General features: G+C 39.5%; 1 protein-coding gene across 1 annotated transcript in view; it reads right to left on the bottom strand.

Annotated features, from left to right (window-relative positions):
* TANC1 (tetratricopeptide repeat, ankyrin repeat and coiled-coil containing 1) overlaps nt 1-19,389 on the bottom strand; it is a 223,375-nt gene that overhangs the window by 92,756 nt on the left and 111,230 nt on the right. The window contains exons 5-7 of the mRNA XM_006880820.1: nt 17,327-17,431; nt 5,618-5,748; nt 4,441-4,627 (exon numbers count right to left, since the gene is read on the bottom strand). Of these exons, the coding sequence (XP_006880882.1) occupies nt 4,441-4,627; nt 5,618-5,748; nt 17,327-17,431 (423 nt within the window). The remainder of the gene's footprint in view (nt 1-4,440; nt 4,628-5,617; nt 5,749-17,326; nt 17,432-19,389) is intronic.

The following is a 19,389-nucleotide window of genomic DNA, read 5'->3' as shown; positions in this document are numbered from 1 at the left end:
ATTCCCTAGTAAACTCAATAATCATGAGTATAATTCCATGTGCTCTGTGAGCTACTGAAATGGATTTCTAACCCGGCAAAGCAGTAAGATAGGCACTAGAATTAGTGGAAAGAGGTGTGGGATTGTAAGGGACATGTCTGACCTTTTGGGAGTTGATTTTCTGCTGTTGACAGGGATAGTTCCCTTTGTGGAGTTAGTAGAGGTCAGATTCTGCTTTCATCATGGGCCCTTGCTCCTTTTACAATAGCTAAAGAACTAATGGAAAATAGAAAGAGCTAAAAGAAACAATACTATAAATAAATAAAAATGAAAAACAAGCTACCAACAGGGAGACTATTTTTGGAAACTATGTATCTGACAAGAATCTAATAACCAAAGTACACAGAACTTTGACAATGTAACAGCAACAAAAATCTGATCATAAAATGAGCAAGATTTCACTAGCTATTTTACCAAAGAGGACATTCAAATACCAAACACAAGAAAAGTTGCTCAGTATCATTAACCATCAGAGATATGCAAATAAAAATCACAATGAGACACTCTCTCACTCCTATCAACATGGCTAAAAAGAAAATAAAACCAAAAAGGAAACACCACAAAATAATAAATGTTGGCAAGTATGTAAGAGAATTAGAATCTTTATCTCTTGATGATGAGAATGCAAAGTGGCAGAACCAATGTTGAAAATGACAAGACAGACTGTTAAAAGAAAAAAAAAACACAACTCAAAAACGAAAAAAAAAAAAAACCTCCCCAAAAATCAACTACCATAATAAAACCATTCTATTTCTAGGTATATACCCCAGAAAAGACTTTTAAACAGGGATGCAAAGAGGTACTTGTGTACGTGTCTTCATTAAATCGCAACAGCCCAAAGGAGTGAACAATCTACAGCTAGTTGTATATATGGCTAATTGCTTAATCCATACCTGTGTACATATGGCAAATTGATTAACGCACAATTGCCAAAATCAGTATCCCCTCAACAGATGAACAGACATGCTCCACACATATAAAGGACTACTACAAAACAAGTAGAAGAAACAAAGTCTTGATAAACACTGTAGCAAGGATGGAGCTTGAAGAGGTTATGCTGAGCAAACAAAGTAAGTCAATCAGTAGAAGAAATATTTTATAACCTCACTTATTAAAAAAAGTTAAGAAAAGATAAATGCACGGAGACTAAAGTTTACTAGTAATTACCAAGAATGAAAGCAAGAAAAGAGAGTTTAGAAAAATAACATCAAGGATGGTGCTGCACAGCCAATTACTGTAATTGCTCTCTACATATCATGTATCTGTTAAAAGTTAAACCATCATAAATTGTGCAATAATATATTCAAACCAATGACCTAAAAAAAAAAAAAAAAGCAGTTGTTGAGGCAGCCTGTGTACAACCATATACCTCACAGGATTTGTTTCCTTGTATTTAAGGCTATGGTTTTCTAAGTGTCCCAGTTAATTGGCTTAATATGGTTAGTGCTTCTAGTCTACTTCCTAGTTCATTGAGTAGTACCTAGGTTCTACTCAACACCTCCAGGCAGCAACCAAAAACATAACTGTCCTATTCACCTACAGACATCTTGGAAGAAGAGATGAGAGTAAGGGGAAGATAGGAAATTGTATGCTAATGACTTCTATGAACAAATGCCTCCTTTGCCAGGAGCTCAGAACTAGAGCTCTGGGGTTCTAGGTAAGGAGCTGTACTGTTAAGTTGAAGGCCTGTGTGGTTCAAATTCTTCAGTTTTTCCGCAAGAGAAGGATGAACAAGCTCCTTCTGTGTGATTTACTGCCTCTGAAAACCTGCTGGAGGTTGACTTGATGGCACAAAGATCCAGAGGAAAACACGCTTTTTGAGAACCCATGAGAACGAGTATGAGCTGCTGGAACTTATTCTCTACAAATCTACAGTATGTTGTTGTGTGCCATCAAGTGGCCTGTGAATCTGTAGTATAATAGGCATAAAATAAAGATGTTTGAGATGTAAAAATGTTAAGTTTTTTCTTTAAACTGGCCAACAATGTGATGTCCTCCTCCATAAAGATGCAGTGGTACATTTTCTAATCCACTGAGGAGTAAGTATCTTTAAAATTTAGTGCTTGCTGGTGGTGGTGGTGAAGGTGGAGGGTGGGAATAATTAAAAGAATGACTTACATGGGATCAAGCTGGTAACAGCAAGTTGAAGGATTAGATAGGAACTTTAGAAGACAGTGAGTTTACGTTAATGTCCCCTGAGTTACTAATGTTAACAGCACAGGTAGAATGAAAATGATTGCACAATGCAATGCAATCAAAGTCACTAAGCTATACATGTGGAAACTGTTGAATTGGTCCTTACAGTGGCAACAACAAAATAAAATTTAGGGGAGGGAATAAACCGAAGGGTGAAAAATTAAAATAAAAACCCAACTAGTACACTATTAATATGCAATGTTCAGAATATGCTCATCTATAGAGGAAGAAAGTAAATGACTAGTTACCTGGAACTGGAGTCTTTTAAAAGTGGGAACTGTACACATTAAAATGGTGCCAGATTTCAGGGGAGGGGAGAAGCACTGAAATGTTCAGAAATTGTGGTTATGCAGCTCTGAATATATTAAAAAAGTCATTCAGGGTTTAAATGACTCTTGTAGCATATGAATTGTATCTCAATAAATTGGTTAAGGGGATTTCTGGTGGCCTAGTAGTAAGAAGATGCACAGCAATCCTGAAGGTACATGGTTTGAATCCACCAGCTACTCCACCGGAGAAGGAATGGCAATCTCCTCCTATGCAATTAACTGCTTCTGAAAATCCACTGGAGAATCAGCTATGAGTCAGTTCTGACTCGATGGTACACAACAATAAACTGATTAAAATTCAGGACCACTAAATATCCTGATCAGAGTGAAATGCAAAAAAGAGATCTCCTTTTTTTAAGGAGGGCCTCCATAGAGCCATGGCAAGAAGTACACCTAAGTCCAGGCCCTTTCCTGGGAATTGTATACATCTTCTGAGACATAAACCTACAATTTAGTGTTTCAAATTACACTTCAAAGAAATTGCAGGTGCACCATTTTGAGGAAAGCTTCAAAAAGGAGAAACTAGAAGTAACTCTTATTCTAAGACTAACTCTTCTAACCTAAGCCCAGCATATATTTCTAAGTCTAGCATATATTTTCTAAGTCTAGCATATCTTTCTAAGTCTAGCTTATATTTCCAAGTCTAGCATATATTTTCAAAGTCTAGCATCTATTTCCAAGTCTAGCATGTATTTCTCATGTCTAGCATATGTCAACACTGAATTTTGATTTTTTTTATATGTTTATATATAATCTTCAGATGTTTTGGGATTTTCTTACACTTCTATTTAGATATGTTCTTAAATGGATTCTAATTGTACAACTAATTTCTAAGCTTGCAATCACTGAAATGTGGTAAATCTTCCCTTAAGGAATTTTTATTAAAAATGGATACAGGGGGGAAGAAATTGCAGGTGTCTGAAGAAAATAAAGAACTTATTTTCTTGAACACCATTCCATTTGGGGAGTGTGTGTGTGTGTGTGTGTGTGTGTGTATGTAATATAAATGGGATCTCAGTCAATAATAAAATGCAAAACAGCCTTCAAAGACAGGTGAATAACTCAGCAAAAATGGACAGGATGAATGTTCAGTACCATTCACAATTAAGTACCTAGAAAAGTATAGAGCCAGGGTAAGTTACCTCCCAGAGAACAAGCTGTTATCTGGAAAATGCCAAGCTGGAGGCCTGAAAACAAAGAGGCCCCACCTCCAGAAACCTGGATGCACCTATCTAGACTATGATCTAAATACACAGCTGGGACTGGTAAGCACTGATAGTCCAAATCCTTATATGTACAGAGAAAAGGGGTGGGGAGTGTGCAGAAAAGTAGATCTAAATGGTGCTCATGTCGCCTGGGGCAAACTAGCCTAAGAGTCAGGACTAGACACCATGTTTCTTTACACTGCGCTTGTGTAAGGGAGTTGTGGGCATGTGGGCACACAGAGAAGGTGTCCTTAGGAAATCCTGATCCCAAAGCCATAGGCAAATCAAAGAATTGTTGCAATGCAATCCTGAGATTGCCTTTAGAAGACGTGCTTATATGCAGGATGACATCCCCCTGCTAGATGTCCCAGTGGCACCTTGTCCCTAGCAAATGGAGTTAACTGATGAATAGAGAGGTTACTGTAATTGTATAGAGCACCTTTGATCTGGAAAGATTAGACCAAATAAACACAGAGCTGTAAAATAGCCATCAAGAAATTTAAAAGCCGATGCTGTACACAGAGCTGTGTTATCCCCCAAGAAGAGGAGAGGACAGGAGCAGCATCGTGACCTTCATAGACCACTCTGCAAACAGTTTCCGAGAAGTGTCTCATTAACACTTGGGCTGCCGTACCCTGAGACATTCCATTACCAAGCAACGTGCTTCTTACCTATAATTCCACTGTCCTTGCTTTCCAGGGTGGAACTAGGGCTGCTAATGGTCTCACAGGGACTTTTGTTGGCTGCTGTCTTGCTGACACAGCTATTCAAGGTTGAGCAGGGGCTATCGGTGCTGGGAGATGCGGTGCTGCTTGTTAGCGTGGAGCAGGGGCTGATGCCTTGGCTCGGAGCTGTACACTGCGAGACAACGGTATGGGGAGTTAGCCAGGCTTACACAGGACGCTTCGACACCAAAACAATGAATCTAAACAAAGGAAACTGGAAGAGAGCCCTTAAAATCTAGGAAGTTTAAATACATACAGCCTTCCAAATTTTAAAAGAGAAATAACCTTTGTTCTTTCCCCCCAGCTTTTTCAAGGAAAGGGTAAGTCTTAGGGAATAATTTAGTGGAAATACATGTTTGTAAAAGAGAAATGGCAAACTGGCAGACTTCCTTTCATTTAACTTCTGTAGAAGACAAATGAGTTCTTTGACCTCTGAACGGAAAACCTGTGAACTCTTGTTTTGGTAATGTGTCACAAGACTGCAACTTGATTCAATTCCTGAAGATTTATGGGCTCTGTGCTCAGGGAAAGGAGGCCCATGGCCATTGCAAGCTGAGTCAATGGAGGGAACCCTCACAGAGTCCCTCCAGGGGGCAGATGCACCAGCCTCTCATTGTTATTCAAATACACACACCTGAGCTGAGGCAGAGATGGCTGAGGTGCATATCCTCGGCAGGGGGCTTGCTCTCCCATGTGATAAGGATCATCTCAGCCTCCTCCCCTACAAACCCCTTCCTCACCCCAGTGACCCTCCAAAATTTCAACAGCTAAGAAAGCACATCCCAGGGCAGCCAGCTGAAAAGAACAGTTAAATAAAGGGAAGTAATGAAATTTTTATTTAATTTTTTTTAACTGCTGCAATTCATTTTACCACTATTCCTGGGTAGTGACAAGGTTAATGTGAGCATTTTCTTGAATTCTGCTCCATTCTACTCTTCTGCACCTCCCTAATGCAAAAGCCCAGAAACAAATGTCAATAAATTTCAATACACAGCAGTCCAGAACTCATCTGACTGAACAATGCTTGCACCACTCAAGGAGGAAGGAGATGGAAGAGGGCTGGCACTTCCTTCATCCTCTGGGCAGGTATGGAATGCAGTAGCCTCTCTGCCTCAGACATTACCATGGCTTCATTTTTTTCTTCAATGGTTATATGTGTGGCACTTGGGATTCCTTCTCCCAGCAAAAATCCCAGCCTTGTCAACAGTTCTTGGGCAGCAGGTGAACAGCCCGGTTCATCATCAGCCTTAGTTTCTGGAACAAAGAAAGAAAACAATGAAGATGACACCCTGGGGAATTCCATATTACATCTAGACAAGTTGGCACTACAGCTGCTTGTCTTGTGCTTTTGTGTATTCCCATAAAACACACAAAGTTTGACAATACTGCCTGTCCTCTAGCAGTACATTCTAATTAAGAAGCTGTGTCTGGCTAAGAAAATAAAGCAGAAACTCCAAGTACCAAGAGTGAAATATTTTACCTAAATCAGGAAAGTACAGTGCCATTATCTGATGGCAATTCCTATTTTCATGTCATGTGAAAAACTAGACACACTGTTTTACCATGCTCCCAGGATGGCACTGGTATTTGAAGGAAGGAAAGGCAACTCACCCCTTGTTTGCTTCCAAATATTACTAATGTTTGGAAATACAAGAGTTCTTGACCAGCCTGCATGGTTTTTACTTGCTCTAGAGAACTGCTGGGGAAACACCTGACTATGTCAAGGTGAGAGCCCTGATGCTTCCGGATCATTTGAGTTAAACTCGTACCATGAAAGGATAATAGCGCCAAGTCAGAAAGGAGGAAGAGAGCCACCCAGTGTAGGTCCATCATACCCACAAAGCCACTCAACCGAAGGCCTTTTCCCACCAGGGACTTCAAACCACATTTTGATTCTCAAGGTGCATCTGGGAAAGGCAGGCAGGAACCAAATCAAATCAGCACTGCCCAGGCACACCCAAGGGCTGAACCATTTCAGAACAGGATCAGTGGGCACCCTCCCTCCATCCCACCCTCCTCCCTTGCCCCAAGCCCTACCCAGGCTCAGGCAGGGCAGCTGCTTTATCTTGGGTGGCAGCTGGGCGAGAGGGAGAGAACAGGATACATATGGGAAGGAGAAGAAGTAGGTGAGGGGGCAGAACTCGGCAGTTTCTCTTCTCCACACCCCCTTTTCCTTTCGAAACAATCTCTGTAGTATGGCTACCTAATTGTGGCTGAGTCCCAGAATGCCTAGCTTCTGGTTGAACCTGAAACACTCTGGGGAAAGAGCCAGCAACCACTCCCAGCTGGCAGCTGCTGTGGAGGCTGAGAGCAGCTGCACAAGCCTGGCTGCCACAACATCTACCCTGACGGTAAACAAGGCCACATGAAGGCCTGGCACTCCGAGGGGCTCCTGAAAAGTTAACATCCTCAGCAAAGTTACTGCTGCCACCACGCCGCATCCAGACACCCCACATTCAGCACAGCTTCCACTGACACACATATGAAAAGAGCCCGAAGATCACTAGTTACCCAACCTTGTCCTCTTTAGAGAAGCTGAAGTTGTTGGTGTGTACCACTAAGGTAGAAATCATAGCTGCCTCCAGCACGTTTTCAGAGGTTGTTAATCACTAGGGAGGAGACAGTGGCAAATTCCATGTTTAATAGCTGATTAAAAGATACCCAAATTCACAATTAACTGTTTGTCTAACTATTCCATTTGGCCAAGTTCCAAATTCAGATCCAGCTTTGGGACTAATAAGCAAAGTGTGAATGCGTGATGATGGAGATAGTAAACATGTAAGAAACAAAATCCTTACTATGTCAACAATCTTTCTATCTACCATTTATCATGTTATTCAACAATCACCATTACTGAATTTTTCCATCAGTCTTAAAAGAAACATAGCATCTTCTAGGAAGTGAAGCAAGCATTCTTTATTACAATTTTGCATCCACTCTCTCTCATTTTCATCACTACTGAGTTATAGTGGACTCTCCAGAGGGTTTCAAAGGCTGCAAATTGCACAATGGGAGACTATTCCTCATTCTCCCGTGGAGTAGCTAGCACATTCAAACCCCCTGCCTTTTGGTGTTGACAGTGAAGCTCCTTTCTCAGAAGGCCAACGAAGATATTGCATCCATTAAGCCTTCACAAGTCTATTTTTCTCTAAGATTTCCCAGCTATCTTTTCATGTTATTCCTTCTTCTAGAACATTTGATTGCTTTGCTTAACTCACATCAGGTCATCCACATCTTTTCTCCCCCAAATGTCCAGAGCCTTCTCTCACAGAACTACTGCACTGTGGCAGGACTCTTGTGTGAAGAGACGGCACCATTCTACACAAGATGATATGCTTGGGAACTCATGTTGATACATGATGACCCTGAAACAGAAATGCTTTTCTATTTCCATATTGTCCACCAAACTTAAGCTTTTAACAGCCACATGTGATTTTTCTTTAATCTAATTATTCATTCAAATGGATTTCCAAATCAAATCCTAATGGATTTCCAAACCAAATTCTAATCCTTCTAAACAAAGGATCTATTTTCAGTTTGGATAGGAGCTGGAGGAGAAGAAAGATTTCATAGCTTACCAACTTTTTGTATTTAAAAATTTAAAAATATCTATTTTAAAAATATTCAAATATTTATGATGCTGTGTTTGGATGTGAGAAAGTAATTAGCTACACATTCCCTAGGAATTCATTAAGCAGGTTGCTCCAAATAAAGTTTCCCTGGAATCCTTGGTATTGCTCGCACTGTGGAAGGCTAATCACATGAGAAGAGGTAAAGAGAATTTCAGAATTTCTTGGCTTGCTTCCTTCCTGCCCTGTTCACTAGTAATTCGGAGCCTGACGGACCACGGCACAAATACTGAACTACAATCTAGAAAAAAAAACCACAGTTATTGCCATCTTAACTTCAAACATAATGTTACCCTTATAATCACCTTTACCGACCATTTCTGAAGGAGTATTTTTCACACAAAAGCTGCCCTTATCCTGGATTACCTCTCTGAACTCCTATTTTCTCATAAGGCAATCAAAACCAACTTCTCATAGGTGCTGTGAGGATCAGAGACAGTAAGTTGTAGGGTGTTGTATCAAAGTGGTCATTACTTGTATCACCTTTAACACCAATACTCCACACTTCCTCCCTAGTATTTCATTTCTGGTTTTTGCAGGTTCAAAGTGATATTTACTATGCTGCTGATGTTGTTGTTGTTAGTTGTGTACCATTAGTTGGAACTGGCCCACAGCTAACCCACTAGTTTTTCAGAGACAATAACTTGCACAGGAGAAGGCTGTCCATCCTTCTCCCGTGGAACAGCAGGATGATTAAAACACATGCCTTTGGCTTAGTAGTGGAATTCCATACCGCTAGGTCACCAAAGCTGCCTCATACTTCTCAAATCTGTTCAGTGAGACATGCCCTTCCCCTGCTTGTACCTATCTATGACCTGTTTCTTAGTGAATATCTTGTTTCCCTGACATCTATTTACAAGTTTGTTGTTATGTGCCGTTGAGTTGCCTGTGACTCATAGTGACCCTAAGTACAACAGCTCTGAGGACTGTGCTCTCTTGAGCCAGTCTCATTGACTTTGACACACCTATCCCCGTTGCACATCTCACCTGGGGTCTTCCTCTCCTGCGCTGTCCCTCCACTCTTCCAAGCACAATGTCCCTCTCCAAGGATTGGTCCCTCCTGGCCTCGTGACCAAAGTATGTGAGATGGAGCTTCAAAACGCTACCCTCCTAGGAGAAACTTGGTTTCACCCTCTTCAAGGCAGATTTACTTGTTTTTGTGGAGTCCATGGAATGTTCAATACTCTTTTTCAGCACCACAACTCAAAGGCATCAATTCTTCTTCCATAATCCTTAGTCATTGTCCATCTCTCTGATGCATAACAAGTAAATGCTAAGACCATGGACTGGATCAGGAGCACCTTAGTTTCTTTCTTTTTCTTTTCTTTTTTTTTTTTTAAAACACCTTAGTTTCTAACTGACATTGTTGCTTCTCAACACTCTGGAAAGGTCCCTGACAGCAGATTTACCTAATACAATTAGCCTTTGATTTCCTTACTGTTGGTGCCAAGAGTGTTGACCGTACAGCCAGCAAGCTGTAATTGTTAACAACCTCAATCTTTTCTCTATCCATCACGTGCTGCCAATTAGCCCAGCGGAGAGACTCTGTCTTCTTGATGTTGAGCTTCAATCCATATTGAAGACTACAGTCCTTGACCTTCTGCAGCAAGCGCTTCATGTCTGTCTCAGTTTAAGCAAGCAAGGCTGTGTCAGCTACTTTGGTATTTCTTCCCTGCTGTCACTACTCTTTCTTTAAATCTTCAAAGGTAACTTTATAGAGGAGCAAGTGTCTTTCTGCTTCTGTTCGCAACTGGCTTCTAGACTGAAAAATTAAGAAGTTATTTGTAAACTTTTATCTTATTCACTGGTATACTGAAATCATCCCCAACTCTGGCCATGCTTTCCTTCAAGATTGTCTCCTGAATTAGGCTATTTTCTTTTATCTTATCACTATTTAGCTCTAAGCCCACAACTCAACTCTCAGTAGCTATCATAGTTCTAAATCAATTTTCTTATCTCTACTGCCATTTTAAGGCGTTACAGAACAGTGACGTCAGTTTTGAGTAAGATGCATCTGATTCAAGCTTTGGTCTTTTCAAGTACTTGTTAGGAATCTAAAAATTGGATAATGACAAAAGATAACAGAACAATTGATGCTGTTGACTTGTAGTGTTGAAAAGCTCATAGACTGACAAAAAAAACAAACACGTATGTCTTGGAGAAAGTTCAACCAGAAAAGATGTTGATGCTTCATCTAATGTATTTTGGGAATCTTGTTACAAAGGGCCAGTCATTGAAAAAGGAATTTCTATTTGGAAGGTGGAAGACTCTCAACAGAATGGATTGACACAGTCTGTAACACTGGGCTCAAGTGTATCAGAGATGATGAGGATGGCACAGAGTAAGGTCAAGTTCAGCTCCACTGTTGATAGATAGGTCTGCTAAGAGTCCCTCAACGACACCTTAAAAAAATTGTTATTTTCATCTTTTTTTTTTACTGCTTTTAAGTCAAATGGTTCTCAAAATGTTTTGGTCCTAAAACAAGCTTTTAAAATCATTTTGGGGGATTTCAAAGACCTTTAGTTTATGTAGGTTATTTATATATGTATTAATTCTTATTATACTAAAAGCTAAAACTAAGAATTTTGTTAAAAACCCTCAAATTCATTGTTGTCAACCTGGAACTGAAGCATAGCGGACCCTTCAGCAGGTTTCTGGGGACTGTCGAACACACAGCAGACTGGTCACCTTTCTTCAATGGAGCCACTGGCAGATTCACATTGGCTGCCTTCAAATCAGCAATACAACTTCCTTATAAACATGTCACCAGACAATTCAATCAGGTGATTCATTTAAGGACAAATTTGTAGTTAATAGATAAATTTTTAAACTACATTTAAAATAACGACATTTACAATTTTAGAAGTTAGCTGGGAAAATGCCACTGCTTTACACTTTGTGTAGATCTTCCCAAAGTCCTGTTCAACGGAAAACCCAATCTGCCATCATCACGCCAGTATCAACTCACAGCAACCCTGCAGGGCAGAGCAAGGGCTGTGGGGGATTCTGTAAATCTTCACAGAAGCACGCTGACTACGTCCTTCTCTCAGGAGTGGCTGGTGAGCTCAAATCTCCAACCTTTTGTTTGGCAGCCCAACACTTGACCACTGTGCCACCAGGCTCCTCATAATTCAATGGGACACCAACGCTCATACCTGCTTCTGTATCTAATTTATTGGGATATGTTCTTTTGGCTGAAGCATGTGAAGAGAATAAAATCTCAGATAATTAAGTAGTTGGGAAAGGGAGGAGTCTTCATTTAATTACAGATACTCTTCTTTGATACCTCACCAAAACTTGTCAAGCAGCCATTTCATAGAGGTTAGTTCCAATGTTAAATCCTAAAACCTATCAATTAACTTTTTTATTACCACAGTAAAATCCAGTGGCCTCTCTTGTACTCTGAATGGCTGTTTCACCCATACAAGACTTTGTAATATCATGCATCGGGTCACCTGAATGACACTAGTTGTGCAGATCTTACAAATGTTTACATACTAATACAGTATCAAATTTTTATAGTTACTAATATCAGATTTCAAATGAAGTCTAGAGAGATCATCAAAAGGTAAGTAGAACATATGCAAATTTCCAAAAAAACTAATAATATTCACTTGGAAGGCCAAATAACATCATTGGACTAGGAGGTTTTTATTTTAAAACTGAAGCAACGGGCTCTTTTTTATTTTTTAAGGAAAAAAAAGAATGTGTCAAATATGAATTCTGAGTAACCACTGTTTATTATTCTGCCAAATAAAAGTGATGTCCTATGCCCAATTCAGTTTGCAACTCAAACACACAAGTGCTTTTCCTTGAGACAGTCAGTCATCATACTTGAAAGGTGTAGTTAATGGTAACTTCCATTTCATCACACAGAATACTACCATGGAGGGCACCAGGGTCAAGATTTAATATGAATTTTTTTTGTACTTCATCAAGGACATACTTAGATAAATTCTTGTATTTACAGTGAGTTTAAGTAGTAAAGGATATAACAACCACTGGGTAGAGTTAGTGTCCCTGCCTTGATGTGAACCAGAGCCCTAGTTTCCATTTCCTATTACCTGTTACCTCAGAGTTTCTCTAGTACCTAAAATTCAATGTGTCTAAAATGGCATTTTTCCAAACTTTGAAGCCATCTTCTTAGTCTCTCATAGTTCCCACATTGGGTGCCACTCTGTCAGAATCCTCTTATTTTCACCTCTTCTCTTCTGGCCCGTTTCTAATCCCAGACTTTCTTCTCTCACTTCAATGACTGAAATCATTTTCTAATCATTTTCTCCGATCTTTGTCTCTTCATGCCCACTCCACCCTACATGCCTGTTGCCAGGTAAATCTATGGCAAAGCTCTCATTAAGTCTTTTCCATGCTCAAAACCTTTATCTATGGAACTCCCAGATTCATCACACAGCTTGGGTTAGTTAACACAACTTCTCCCTTCTATTATGCTGTTGTTAGGTGTCTTCGAGTCAATCATGACTCATAGCGACCTCATCAATAACAGACCTGAACCTTGTCCTTAAGTCTTGTAAAGTCTTTAATTTTTTTTTAAATGTCTGAAACAGTTTGCAATAATAAATCAGACAGGTTTACCTGAAATTACGCTTTTGTTTCATATATGTGCTAGATTTATTAGTTAACAAAATTACCAGAAAAGACTTCTATTTTGAGAATGATCATTGCCAGGCAATGACTCATGAATAAAAACCTCTTATTGCTGTCGTGTCGGAATTGACTCTCAGCTGACCCCTCCAGGTGTTCCAAGGGTTTAAATTAAATAAAATTAAAAATTGGCTAGTTATTATTTATACATAATATATAATTAATTATTATATTATTATAAATGAATACATAATGATATTACATTGAATAGGAGGTGACCAAGGAGGATTTGAACAGCTGGAGAGAGGTGCTACCATTGGGTGAGCAGCACAAGTCCCTACAACCTGCATCACCAGAGCTTGCTAATGACTCATGAGGCTAAAGCTTTTTCACTCTTTCCTACCAGCGCTTGCTCAAGTAGCTAATGATTTATTACAGTAAATCTAAATGGATTATGACTGTCCCTAATTCAAAGAAACGCTGGTGAATCCTGTTATAATATAGTAATCCTTTCTAATTTATGGGGATTTTTCCCTTGAAGGTAGATGTATTGGTTTGTTGGTAACTGGTTTCCTTTGACAGCACCCCCCACCACCCCAAGCAAGATGTTGGTTAAGTGCAGGGAACTATTTCTACAGGACCTCTTCTATAGTGCATAGAGCTTGTTAGGATCTCCTGCTGGAAAGAAAAGAAGTTTTATTTTGTTTACGGATTTCATGAAAGAACTTTGTTTTCCTCCTCACACCCCCAATTGTAAAAAATTAGAAAATGCAGTTTTAAAATATCTACAAATTAATGTCTTTTTTCCTAAAGGTGTGCCCAGAAAAACTCAAACTTTATAAAACAGATGCTTTGCTTATAATAAAAATGTTCATCTGCCCCATGTCCTCTCACTGACTTCTCATGGCTAAAATATACAAATTATACCTAAGTACAATTATATATCAAGTAATGAACAAATTCAAAGTGCTTGATACTTCATTTTACTTTGATTTAAACTTCAAATAGAGCTAAGAATCAAGACTAGACTGTATGGAGCAGCACAATCATCAAAGGGAGAGGCAGCTGAGCTGAAAAGAGCTTTGCAAACAGAATAAAAACTGATTATTTCACAAGTATATAAGAAATTTCACAAGAAACTGTTTTCAATAGAACTTGTTAGTCTGGTGCATTCTAAAATATTTTTATTGGCAGGTTCCAAAAAGAATTATAGACTTAATGGCATCTATCATTTAGGGAAAGCATAAGACTAAATTTTAAATGATAACTTATGTGATGATGCTGGTATTAATCCCTAGGAATAAGGATTTGCCTCAAATCCTGTATCTACACTTGCTTGGGTTAACATTCAAATGCAATTATTTGTTTTAGGCTAGTACCAGTTTCTCCTTTAAGTTCAATGACCTGAACAATAAAATTTACTTTTACTATGGCAGGCTTAATTAACCCCACTGAAACTTAAAGGATTCCAAACACACCACCCTTTACTAATTGTCAAGTTCAATTTCATTCTGTAACAGCCTCATCATAACCAAGAAAAAGGTAACTCTACAGGGCTTCTACCAACATTGTAATTACTTTCACATTTGATCATGTGCGAACTAGCCCTTTCTCCTTGGCTTTTTTTTTAGAAATTCAGTTAAAATAGAAAAATGCCCTGTTTCCTAGTACACCCACACCCACACCCACACACTCTTTTTTTTAATTATTTTTTAATTAATTTTAATGAACATTTACAAAAATTTTGTCTTTCAAAAAAAAAAAAACCAACAAAGATTTTGGATTTCCATTCATTCATTGTTGCACTTTTCTCCCTGCCCATCTCTCCCTCCCAGTTTGCTCCTCCCTTTGAAAAGAAAAATTTCTTCACTGGTATACAAACACTCTTTTTTAAAAAAATGCAAACATCTAGTCTTGTATTCATAGTCCAGGTATGACAAGATTTCAGTCCACCCCAGAGACAGATGGTGCTGAAGCAGAAGACTGGTCCCAGGAGTCAAACACAGAAGCAAGCTCTGTTACTCTATCAGTATCAACCACTGTACTATGCTTAGCTCTGGGTGGCACAAGTAGCTGAGCACTCAACTCAGCTACTAATGGGAAGATTGGCGGTACAAATACACCCAAAGGCACCTTGGGGGAAAAAAACCCACAAAAAACAAAAACTGGAAACCTATTTCCACAAGATCACAGCCATGAAAGCCCTATAGAGCACGTGTCTAATTCTAACATATCTGAGGTCATTATGAGTTAAAATTGACTTGATAACAATTAGTGTGTTGTTTTGAGCACCAAATCATAATCATAAGCCATACTCCTCCCTCCAAAAACCCCCAATTCTGCTAAAGGAAGGAAAGTTCTTTCCCCCTCCCCCGCTTTTTTAGGGTTTCCAATCACTCATTGTTGCACTTTTCTCCCTGCCCACCCTCTCCCCCCAAACCCCGATTCACTCTTCTCCTTGAAAAGTAGAAGAAAAACTCTTCATTGTTATGCAATCACTCCCCCCCAAGTCCACTCCTCTATGCAAACTTCATTCTGGACTCCTACCATGAAAATAATACATAATCATATATCCCTTTTCAACAGTCTCTTCCTCGTCTGTTTCAATGCAGTATACATCATTCCTCCCCTCCTCCTCTGTCTTCCCTCAACCCTGATGTCAGTTCCATTTTACAAGAGTGGCCTTATGCAATATTTGTACTTTTGTGACTGAGATATTTCACTCAGCATAATGTCCTCCAGGGTCACCATTTGCATAATATTTCATGAGTTCCTTGTTTTTCAATGCCGCATAGTACTCCACTGTTTGAATAAACCAGAGCTTCTCTATCCATTCATCTGTTGATGGGCACTTGGGTTGTTTCCAGCTCTTTGCTACTGCTAACAAAGCCACAAAAAACATGGCTGTGCATATATCTGCTTGGATGGTGGTTATGGTTTCTTTAGGGTAAATTCCCAGTAGTGGAATTGCTGGGCCAAATGTTATTTCTATTTGCAACTTTTTGAGAAAGCTCCATATAGCACAGGGAACTATTTTGCTCAATAAAAACCCTAAACTTGTCAACCCAATGGGACATCTAAATTCTATAGAGAAACTCAACAATACTCACAGCCAGAAGGACAGAGTCCAGGTCCACCAAACACCAGGGCCTAACTGACCAGGACTGAAAAGGCTTTGGAGAAGGAGTAGGGGACAGGGATAGGGGATATGCGTTTATTCTAAATGCACTGACCACACTGCAAATCACATAACTGACATTCATTTATGGGAAGAATGCCTTCCTTTTCCTCTCCACAGCCAGAATAAACATGAGAAAGAACAGGCTCATGAACACCAGGGTACACATAACAGTTGACAATGAGAGGCCTCGTATATTAATGAATGCTTACTCAAAGCAAACACCACTGGAGGCTCTCTTCTCTTCGGCTCACCCCTTTCTTGTCAAAATCCTCTGTGTGACCCTCTTACCTAAACCAAACAAATGAGGCCCTGAACAGAGAGGAAGAGAGTATACATTCTCATACCAAGATGCCTGCAACAGCCCCTCTTCCCAGGCTGGAATTCCCAGCATCTACTCATTCACTCTTAACTCTTCCGTTTCCATTTTCAGCATCTGTAAATGCTTTCTATAAGCTTGTTTTTAGCCTTATTTTCACAACCACCTCTACTCTATGTCCTACTTCATACTCACTCTCCACTATTCAGCACCAGAGATATCAAGTACATACATAAAAGCTAGAGCATAAAGGATCCCCTCCCCAAGACTCTCCTAACCATCAGTGGGAGAGAAAGATACCAGGTATTCCAAAGTGGAAATGAGGAGGAGTTTTCAGAAGTTCTCTTTCAGTTAGCATAACCTATGGTCTACACTGATGGTAAAGCAGGTTTCTCTCAATGAGTCATGACATCTAATTACAGACTTTCATAGAAAAGAGAAGTTGAAAACATCCAAATTACAACACCGAACCTTTACGAATAGAGGAATACCTAGAAAGAACCAGGGAATTCTTGAGTTTATTTTTAAGTTTAAACAGCTACTAATACACATATGAGCTGCTCCAAGTTCATAGTGTCTGCTATACAGACAACTGTGAGGGGGTGGGGTGAGCAAAAGATAAAATACCTTCATTAAAATCTTCCAGCTTGTATTTTTTTTATCCCCCTATAACAATGTCCTCAAAATGAAAATTTTCATGTTTAAAAAGAAAAACCTTTCAAAAGCTGCCCAAAGCTTTTATGAAAGCTAGTAATAATAAACTTTATTATCTAGTTTCAACTAACAGCCAGAACTTCACACTGCATACTTCTAAAACAGTGGGATATAAAAAACAAAACTTTTTGGTTCACATTCAGAAGAAATAAGATTCAACCATTAAACAGCTCCTACACTGAGTATTTAATGGAAAACAAAATTTATATTCATTAAACAGACTTCTCAGTGTCCAAATGAAAAAGAAAAGAAAAACAACAAAACTCTTTTAAATAACTTTCTGTTCAGCAAAGTGTTCCTATAAAAAGCACTCAAGTTTCACTATGAAATGGAGAGTTCCATTATATAGTCTTTAAGGGGGGAAAAAAGTCACAGAAAACATACTCTTACCATTCTCATTGGTCTCTGGTGGCTTGGGCACGTCTCTGAATGGGATTAAAACTGCATCTCCAGGCACTCTGGGGCTTTCCACATACTTGGGCTTCCTGACGGGACCTGTAGTGGGAAATATTTTGTGTGTCTAATTTTTTCCAGATGCAAACAAAGCTTCAGAATGTACAGTGTGTGTCCTTAGCAGGACCCAAATATGCCTAAAGGAAGAGCCGGCCCCTTCCCCTCCCTTGATAGCATGAAAACACACACACACACACACACACACACACACACACACACACGATTCAGCAGAGACACGGGTATGTCATGTCTAGGCTGCCAAAGAAGAAAAAGGGTCAGTTCCGTTTTAAGAATATAAAATCTGACAAAAACAAAAGCTGCTCTCTTGCACTGAAGTCTACAGCTGTCTCTGGTGCATGTCAGGAAGGTAATTTTGACATGTTCAAACCTGGGCAACTTGTGGCTAAGGGTTCTTTATTCAAAGTTTTTCTCAAACTGGCACAGCGACTATTTGGTTGCTTGGTATCTCCAAAGGCAGGAGGCAAGGATTACAAACAGCCGGCCTGTAATATCAACACACTCTGGGCAGCCATACAGCACAGGCATTTTATCAGACTGGTGACGCACAGTAATTGTGGGAACAGGAGACGATTGCTCTCCCAGCAGTTCATGAAGCTGCCTTCAAAAAGACCTATCAGCTGGTCCAGCAAGAGATTCAGGGAGACGAGAAAGGCAAAGTCTTATCTTGCTCCTCTCCCCAGCCTTCATCTAGTTACCATTACAAAATCTAAAGCTCCTAATAAGACTGCATAGAACACTTCCACACATTGCTAGTGGGAATAAAAAATCGAGCAGCCACTTTGGAAAATACTTCAGCAGTTTCTCATTAGATTGAAAGATATAGTTACCATGTGACCTAGAAATTCCACTCCTATGTGAACAAGTATACACAAATATTCATAGCCGTATCATCTGTAATAGCCAAATGCCCTTACAACGCTAAAGAAAGCACGGGTGTCTGTACAGTGGAATATACCAGACAATAAATGAAGTAACTGAATGACGCTTTAATATGGAAAAGCTTTCAAAGTATCATGCTAAGGGAAAGAAGTTAGTCTTAAAATCCTTCATTTTCTACTCATATGAAAGGTTTAGAATAGGTAAATCTGGACAGAAAGTAGATTGTTTGCCAGGAGCTTGGGAGATAGAGAGTTATCTGAAGAGCTGGAGGTGATGGCTAAAGGGTGTGTATATAAGTTTTTGGGGTGGGGATCAGGAAAGCGTTGTAAAACTGGATTTTGCTGATATTCACACAATCTTGGAAATGCTAAAATACACAGAATTGCACTTGGTAAGTGGAGAACTCAGTGGTATGTGATTTTTTCCTCAATAAAATGGTTAGGAAAAGAAAGTGACACAGACTGTCTGTTCTTTTCAAGCATTACACATTATATTACAGTGTAACCCCAAGTCATTCACTTGGTTGCTTCATACTTACACTGTGGTTTTTATTAAAGCTGCTGAGTCAGGAAACATTTTGCATCAGCAAAAGAACAAGTGGGAGAAAGAGTCCTAGGCAGGCAGGCCATCCATAGATTACCCCACCTCAGTCCTGGGCTACACAGCTTTAAGGACCTCTGCTTGATTCATTCCTGAACCATGGAGGAGGGATTCCTCGGACACAGAATATCCTTCAGTCTCAAACATCTCATGAATTTGAGAAACTCGAATCCAACTACAGTTTATGGTGAGTGATGCTGCCACCTAAAGGTTTATCACGAAAGTGGCTACATTTATATGAAAAGAATCAGATTCCCAGACAGCTACATCTTAAAACAGGCCACATTACCAAAGAAGCTTCTTCTCCTTTACAAATAAGGGTATTAACTCAAGTTTTAGAGGTTATGTTTTAAGTGCTTAGTGTATTAATCTGGATAATGAATAAGGATGACAGAAGAATAACTGTGGTGTTGAAAGAAGAATAGCCTGACAAATTTGATTTTTTTATAATTTAAGAAGGTGAAGTTGGGAGACTCAGAAGACTTCTAAATTGGCTTCTA

The sequence above is a fragment of the Elephantulus edwardii genome, unplaced genomic scaffold (assembly GCF_000299155.1).
Source record: "Elephantulus edwardii isolate Elephantulus edwardi_28Jun2011 unplaced genomic scaffold, EleEdw1.0 scaffold00010, whole genome shotgun sequence".
Classification (NCBI taxonomy): domain Eukaryota; kingdom Metazoa; phylum Chordata; class Mammalia; order Macroscelidea; family Macroscelididae; genus Elephantulus; species Elephantulus edwardii.
Note: the sequence above shows the minus strand (reverse complement) of the source record. Positions and strands in the feature narration are given on the sequence as shown.